The following is an 8,139-nucleotide window of genomic DNA, read 5'->3' as shown; positions in this document are numbered from 1 at the left end:
CAAACAACTAGCCCTGAGTTGGATTCAAAGTCCCAGATATTTGGAAGAAATTCAGGACATAGCGAAGCCTCCGATCAGAAATTTACCCTTGGTGGTGCTGGACAACACAACAAGCTAGCACATGGCTATACCTCATCAGAAAGTCTCAGAAATTTGTCGCCGGTGGTGCTTGATAACACAACAAGCTAGCACAATGGCTATACTTCACCAGAGAGCCTTATTTCAAGAATTCCATCCCTGGTGGTGCTTGAAAACACCACAAGTTAGCACAATGACTATACTTGATACGAAATATGGGCCGCTTATGGGCCATGTTTTGGGCTGCAAGAGATTGAATCTTTTAGTAATAGTTAGTAGTTTATTTTCTAGATTTCTATTTTATTTGCTAGGAATAAATTCGGTCCAAGACCTCATGTTGATTGGAATGGAAATCATCAAAGCTCAAAAAAATGATTGGTTTTATACACGTTGCCACATCAAGGATAAGGTTTGCAGTTTAGCCATTGATAAGGGTTGTGAAGTTAACCTCGCAAGTACTGTCTTGGTTGAGAAATTGAATCTTCCAACCATTGATCATCTTCGACCTTACAAGTTGCAAAGTGATAGTGGTGATATTTGGATTACTAAGCACACACTTGTTCCTTTTCGTATTGGTCAATACGTGGATGAGGTGTTGTGTGATGTGGTTCCCATTCAAGTGACGCATGTGCTGTTGGGACAATGGTGGATGTTTAATCGAGAAGTCAAATATGATGGATATACTAATAAGTATTCCTTCACATTTAATGGCCGTCGTACCAGGCTTGTGTCGCTTAACTCTAAGCAACTTTGTATTGATCTAGCATACATGAAGAGTGAGCATGAGCGTTATAGTATGAAGAAAGAGCTGGAGGAGAGAATTGTGACTGAAGAGGTAAAATTCGAGGGAGTTGAAAAGGAGAAAGAGGTTGAGAATAATGAGGGGAAAAAGTCAGCTACTGAGCATGAAAAAGAGATTAAAAATTCTAAGAGTAAGCTGATTGTGAGAAAGGATGTGAGACCATATGTTTTTTCTAACGATCTTGACTCTACTTTGTTTAGTGTTTCTACTTTTATGCAGGTTAAGCAAGGAAAAATTGAGTTGATCTTGGCATGTTCTATGCCTAAATCCATTGGTGAATATCAAACTTTTCATGGAGTTTGCACCTTAAGTGTTGTCTCTCTTTGTCATCCACTGATGTTCAACGTCAACCATGAGCCTGATTTGCTTGTTGGGAGGAATAATGAAGTTTCAAAGGGAGTTTCTACACTTGAAACTTGTTATAAATTTCCTTCTTATTTTGTTGGTGACAATCCTTTCCTCATTGGTCCAAATTCTAATTCCTTACAACCTGATTTTATTCTTCAATTTGAAGGTTCAGAAGCTGCCTATCTCGATCTTACTCCATTTGTGCAAGATAGGCCATACCAACAACAACTTGCAATGAATTTTGTAACTTTGCAAAATCATGTCCGGGACTTTTCTAACCTGATTGAGCATCACTATGAAGATCCTTATCTTGTGAATGTGAATGGTAAGCTGTCAAGTGATTTTATACCTACAAATGCTAATCGTGTGATTTATTGTGTAGGTCCAAATTCGACCATTCATGACACAAGGATTATTAGAGAGCTTTGGAGTGGTTGGAGTCAAGCCTTGAATTTCCCATGGCAGATTGTGAGCATTTTCAAGCTGACCAAGAGACATGTGCACCGACTTGCAATAATCATGACGCATGCAAGTATCATTCATTCTAAGAGAGCCAATATGTGGAGATTTGAAGTTTCATTCTGCCAACTCTTGCAGTACCATTCATTTCCAAACACGATTTGAGGACAAATCTTTTTCAAGAGGAGGGGAATGATACGAAATATGGGCCGCTTATGGGCCATGTTTTGGGCTGCAAGAGATTGAATCTTTTAGTAATAGTTAGTAGTTTATTTTCTAGATTTCTATTTTATTTGCTAGGAATAAATTCGGTCCAAGACCTCATGTTGAGTTGGATCCGATTTATAGAGTCTAGGCTCACTATAACTTAAGTTGGTTAATTAGCTTTTATTGGGTTATGTTGGGCCAGCTTAAAGCCTTCATTGGATCAATTATAAGCTGACCATTAGATAGTGGATTTGAGTAGTGGAATCGGGCCAAAGGCCTAGCCTAGCCGAGTTAGGGTTTTGTCTTGTAAGGCTATATATAGCCTAGGTTTTCATTCATTAGGGGAGAGTTCAGATTTTATAAAATATATGTGAGTTATTTCACTCTCTCTTGCCTCAAGAGAATTTCCTTTGAATACTTGAGAATTAATCTCAAGCTGTTCATTGAACTTATCAATCAAGTAGTCTCCTTGATTGTGGCGTTCTTCTATCTATACTTTTGGTTCACTAAAGTGGCTAGTCGTGGGTTAAGGAATCTCCTTAGTTCGTGGCTCGTGATTCTAGAAGGGTCAAAGTTCCGCAAAACATCCCAACTTGGTGTTCGTCTAGATCCGTCTCACATCAGGATGGACCATCGCCGACATCAAGGGAATTAGCCCTGCGGTGTGTATGCACCGAATTCGACTCGAGGAGAATGCTAAACCCGTACGGCAAGCTCAACGGAGATTAAATCCTCTCATGATGGAGGTCGTAAAGAAAGAGATTTTAAAACTGCTGGACATTGGAATTATATTTGCAATATCAGATAGCCCGTGGGTAAGTCCAGTACAGGTGGTCCCGAAGAAGGCAGGGGTGACAGTGGAATCAAACCAAGAGGGTGAGCTCGTACCAATTCGAAAGCCCACCGGATGGCGACAGTGTATCGATTACCGAAAGCTAAATGCCGTCACGAAAAAAGACCATTTCCCCCTCCCTTTCATTGACCAGATGGTGGAGCGATTAGCATGTCGAGCTTACTATTGTTTCTTGGATGGATTTTCAGGTTATTTTCAAATTGCCATCGCACCCGAGGACCAAGAGAAGACTACTTTCACCTGCCCATTTGGAACATTTGCATACCGAAGGATGCCATTTGGATTATGTAATGCACCTGCTACCTTCCAAAGATGCATGGTAAGTATTTTTTCAGAATATGTTGAGAAAATTATTGAGATTTTCATGGACGATTTCAGTGTATATGGTGAAAGTTTTGAAAACTGTCTAGATAACCTGAAATTGATCTTAGTAAGGTGTATAGAAACTAATCTCGTGCTTAATTGGGAAAAATGTCATTTTATGGTTGAACACGGGATAGTTTTGGGTCATGTTGTATCATCTACAGGTATTGAGGTTGATAAGGCAAAAATAGATGTTATATCTACTTTACCTTACCCCGCGAGTGTGCGGAAAGTTCGTTCTTTCTTGGGTCACGCAGGTTTCTATAGAAGGTTCATCAAGGATTTCTCGAAAATTGGAGCACCCTTGTTCCAACTTTTGCAAAAAGATGTATCCTTCGAATTTGATGAAGCATGTAAGGGGGCATTCAATAAGTTAAAGGAGTTATTGATCACCTCACCTATTATCCAACCCCCTGACTGGAACCTCCCATTCGAGATCATGTGCGACGCCAGTGACTATGCAGTTGGTGCGGTATTGGGTCAAAGAGTAGGAAAAGCAGCTCATGCTATTTACTACGCATCTCGAGCCTTGAACGGAGCTCAATTGAACTATTCAACCACCGAAAAGGAGCTTTTAGCGGTTGTTTTTGCCTTAGAAAAATTTCGGTCTTATTTACTTGGTGCTAAAGTTATTATTTTTTCTGATCATGCAGCTTTACGGTATTTATTGACCAAGAAAGAGGCAAAACCGCGATTGATACGGTGGATATTGTTGTTACAAGAGTTCAACCTGGAGATCCGAGATAAGAAAGGGGCGGAGAATCTGGTAGCAGATCACTTGAGTCGAGTACAAGTCGTCGAAGATGACATCCCATTGAGAGAAGCATTCCCCGAGGAGCATTTATTTTCTATTAACTCATCTTTGCCTTGGTATGCAGATATTGTTAATTTTCTAGTCACTGACAAATTTCCTACAGGATGGCCTAAGGCAAAGAGAGACAAGTTGAGGAGCGATGCAAAGTTCTACATTTGGGATGATCCTTACCTCTGGAAGCGGGGTGCTGATCAAATCATCCGTAGATGTGTAAGTGAAGTTGAATTTCAATCTATTCTAGCCTATTGTCACTCTTTTGCATGTGGAGGTCACTTTGGACCAAAGAGAACGGCTCGTAAGGTGCTAGAGAGTGGATTCTATTGGCCAACTCTATTCAAGGATGCCTACTCATTTTGTAAGTCATGTGATAAGTGTCAAAGAGTGGGTAATATCTCTCGTAGGGATCAAATGACTCAAACCCCAATGATTTTTGTTGAAATTTTTGACGTTTGGGGCATTGATTTTATGGGTCCTTTTCCTTCTTCCTTTGGTTTTTTGTATATATTGCTTGCTGTAAATTATGTTTCGAAATGGGTAGAAGCAAAGGCCACCCGCACTAATGATTCCAAAGTGGTTGCAGAATTCGTTAAGTCTAATATTTTTGTTCGCTTTGGGATGCCGCGAGCAATTGTAAGTGATCGGGGTACTCATTTCTGCAACAAAAAGATCGCTGCAATTTTTAGGAGATATGGTGTCTTGCACAAAGTCTCTACATCATACCATCCTCAGACAAATGGTCAGGCGGAAACATCGAACCGAGAGATCAAATCAATTCTAGAAAAGATGGTCCGACCCGATAGGAAGGATTGGAGTGTGAGACTAGATGATGCACTATGGGCATATAGGACAGCATACAAGACACCCATTGGCATGTCCCCTTACCGATTGGTATTTGGAAAGCCATGTCATCTCCCGGTCGAGTTTGAGCATAGAGCATTTTGGGCGGTCAAACAATGCAACATGGATATCGAGGAAGGCGGAATTCAAAGAAAGTTACAATTACTAGAGTTGGAAGAAATTCGAAATGAAGCATACGAGAATGCAGTGATCTATAAGGAGAAGAATCAGATCTTTCATGACCAACAGATCTCTAGGAAGACATTCGTCTGTGGGCAAAAAGTTTTACTATACCACTCCAAATTGAAACTATTTCCAGGTAAATTACGTTCTCGTTGGATTGGCCCTTTTGTTGTGACTAATGTCTTTCATTATGGTGCAGTAGAGATCCAAAGTTTGAAAACAGAGAAGAAATTTGTGGTGAATGGTCATCGTCTCAAGCCGTATTATGAAGGATTTCCAATTGAACGGGTGGAGATGATGCAACTGGAAGACCCGATTTGCTTAGTTTAAGCAAATTCTGGACTCCGTCTAGCCAAAGACGTTAAAGAAAGGCGCTTTTGGGAGGCAACCCAATTTTTGATTTTGTTGGTTTTTGTTGTGCGATTCGTTAAATATGTCGTTTCTCATCTGGGTATTGCTTAAATTTGATATTTTTCTCTATTATGATCAGGACAGGTGATCATGGCGTGCCCATGCGAAGAGGGCACGCATTAAAGTTCCAACTTCAAGGTTTTGGAAAAGTGACCAAATGAGGCAAAAAAGGCGAAATTTGATCAAAGATCTCAATACCTCAAATTCAGTAATTGTGGTTTTTGATGCATTAAAGAGGTTTAGAATGCATGTTTAGATCATTTTACATGTGCGTGAATGGTTTATTTTGACATAGAAATGATCTATGATGCATTTTGGGAAATTGGGGTATCATTTGTAATTATTCCAAAGTTGAATTTCTGCTAAATTTTGCAGCAGAAAACGCGTTTTTTTAATGAAACGCGCCACTGAATCGCGTTTTCATAGAATCGCGTTTTCAAATCTGCGCCTATAATTAAGAAAACGCGCCTTAAAAACGCGACAGGAAGTCGCGTTTTCTACCAAGTCGCGTTTTCCAGCCTGTTCAGAAACCAAAAACGCGTCTTCAAATACGCGACTTAAAGTCGCGTTTTCTCACGTAGTCGCGTTTTCAATGCTGCAAATTTGGTGAAGAAACGCGACTTCACAAAACGCACCTTGAGGCGCGTTTTCTTGAGCCGCGTTTTCTGAGCACAATGATCTGACCTCGGATCCTTTCAAAAACGACCTCGGATCCTTTTAAAAACGAAGGCTTGGATCACTTTTCAACTCTACTTTTCTTCATGTTGGCTTGTTTTTAGTAAGTTTTAGTTCTTCGATTAATGTTTTTGTGTGTTTTGTAGGTGGCAATGGCAAGAGTTCATGCAAATGATCTCAATTGCAAGGGTGTTTATATTAAGGCAAAAAGGGAGTTTTCATGTTCAATTGCTGCATTTCATGCATTTAAAGTGTTTCATGTTTAAGTTATATTCATGCATGATCATATTAAATTTGAATTTTATTCAAAGAACATGAAGTAGGTTGAATGTGGAAGGTTGGCCAAGCAAATTTGGAGGAAAAACTGCAGAAAACAGCTTTTTCTGCAGCAAATCCGGCCATAAATCCGGCCAAATGTCCAGAATGCTTAAAAAAAAAAAAATGTAAGACCAAAAACTATTTTTTTTCCTCTCATTTTCTCCTCTCTTCTTTTTCTTTCTTTCTTTTTCTTTTCTTTCTTTCCTTTCTTTCTTTCTTCTTCTTTCCCCCGCTGCCTGCTTCATCTTCTTCCTCGCGAGCTCCCAAAGCCGCTGTCCCTTTCTTTTTCTTTCTTCTTCGGCTGCGAACCTCACCCAACCGCCGCCCACCCCAGCTCTTCTCGCCGCTGCCTCGGCTCTCCTCGCCAAGGGTGACCACCAGCTCATCTGACCTCCTTCACCCTTGCCATAGCCACCGCCTCCAAGATCCGCCTGAAGCCCCGAAAGCCGAGCACCACCAGATCCAGCTGCCGCAAACTCTTCTCTCTCACAGCCACCACCTTCATCGCACTACTGGCTTCGTATGCACGCGCCTGCCTCAATCTCTTTCTATTATTTTTTTTTATTTTCTTATTTTATTATTGCAGTATGTTTTTATTATTTTTATTACAGTACGTTTTTGAAAATTTTGCGTGTTTGGACTACCTGACATTTCTATTCCTCCTTAGTTGGGTACTTCTGTGTTACTTTGCTTGTTTCTTTTTACTTTGCTTGATTTTTATTTATTTAGTAGATTGACTTGTGAATTGAATGTCCAATCGTTAATCATTATATATATATATATATTTTAGGTCGAATTGTGTTTAATCTGCTGTACTTTGTGTCTAACTGTGGGTAATTTGCTACAGTTGTTTGTTCAATTGGGAGGTGCTTTTACATTTGGCTAAGTTTGGAACCACGAGTGTTTATTGATTGCATTTGTTATAAGTATTGAGATATCTGTATAACTTGCGAGTGAATGCAGTGTGCATTTTGTTCATTGAATTGATTTTTCATTTGTTAGTGCTTTGAATTTCTTGTTTCCATTATTCGTTAGCAACTGTTGTCTATTGTGGTTTGGAGTGCAATTTGGAAAGAATGGTGAAACCACGATCCCGATCCTTTGACCTCCGCTTCGCCTCCTCCAACTACAAGTGCTAATAGCTGGCACCAGCTTCAGGGGAGTTTTGTTGTCCTTCTTCTTATTTTTACTGTTTCATTATCACATTGAGGGCAATGTGTGATTTAAGTGTGGGGGGGATTTGGGTTTAGTTTTGATTGGTGTTTCTTTAATTTGCTGCCTTTCTTACTAGTGTTTTGATGAATAAATGTGGCATCTCACTCGTCTATTGCTGGTTATGATTTATTCTATGAATTTAGTTTAAGTGGCAAGTAAAAGCATGTTATCTTGGTGAATATCATGAGTTTAATGACTTGGTGCAAATTGTGGTTAAATTGTTTAGGCAATATAAATATTTTCCTAGCAATTGTTGTGTGGATTAGGCAATTGTTGATCTTAGTTCTCCATATTAGGAGATGACGTGGGCCATGATCTTTAATTATCTGGTTTTCTGGTGCTTTAATTGTGATTAATAAATGACCCTACTCCGCTAGTGTCGTCACCCAGTAACCGGGAGTCTTCACCACAAGTGTCGACTTTCGCGTCAAAAAGTGACTATATATATGAGTAGTTAGTCCTGAAGTTGTGAAGAGTTGAGTAACTGGGCTCTTTCATCTAAAAATGTCAGAGTTCACGTCAAAAGACTTGAATAGCTTGGGACTGAGCATTTATTAAAAAAAAGAAAAAGAAAAT

At 39.7% G+C, this 8,139-nt stretch overlaps 1 protein-coding gene across 1 annotated transcript; it reads left to right on the top strand.

Moving 5' to 3' along the window:
- The first annotated feature begins 2,634 nt into the window (after positions 1-2,634).
- On the top strand, positions 2,635-5,478 carry LOC113755544. Its single transcript, XM_027299520.1, has 4 exons — positions 2,635-2,770; positions 3,275-3,582; positions 4,591-5,080; positions 5,435-5,478. Exons 1-4 carry the CDS (start codon positions 2,635-2,637, stop codon positions 5,476-5,478), a joined length of 978 nt encoding a protein of 325 aa, XP_027155321.1.
- The last annotated feature ends 2,661 nt before the right edge of the window (positions 5,479-8,139 follow it).

Source organism: Coffea eugenioides, unplaced genomic scaffold, assembly GCF_003713205.1.
Source record: "Coffea eugenioides isolate CCC68of unplaced genomic scaffold, Ceug_1.0 ScVebR1_155;HRSCAF=627, whole genome shotgun sequence".
Taxonomy (NCBI): Eukaryota; Viridiplantae; Streptophyta; class Magnoliopsida; order Gentianales; family Rubiaceae; genus Coffea; species Coffea eugenioides.
This window is presented reverse-complemented; position numbering and strand designations above follow the sequence as displayed.

Bases quoted from the DNA above. Each gene is read 5' to 3' on its own strand.
- LOC113755544 (XM_027299520.1), top strand. From the start codon at position 2,635: ATGGAGGTCGTAAAGAAAGAGATTTTAAAACTGCTGGACATTGGAATT. The intron at 2,771-3,274 runs GTGAGCTCGTAC...TATCATCTACAG, and splicing joins AGTGGAATCAAACCAAGAGG to GTATTGAGGTTGATAAGGCA. The intron at 5,081-5,434 runs GTAAATTACGTT...TATTATGATCAG, and splicing joins CAAATTGAAACTATTTCCAG to GACAGGTGATCATGGCGTGC.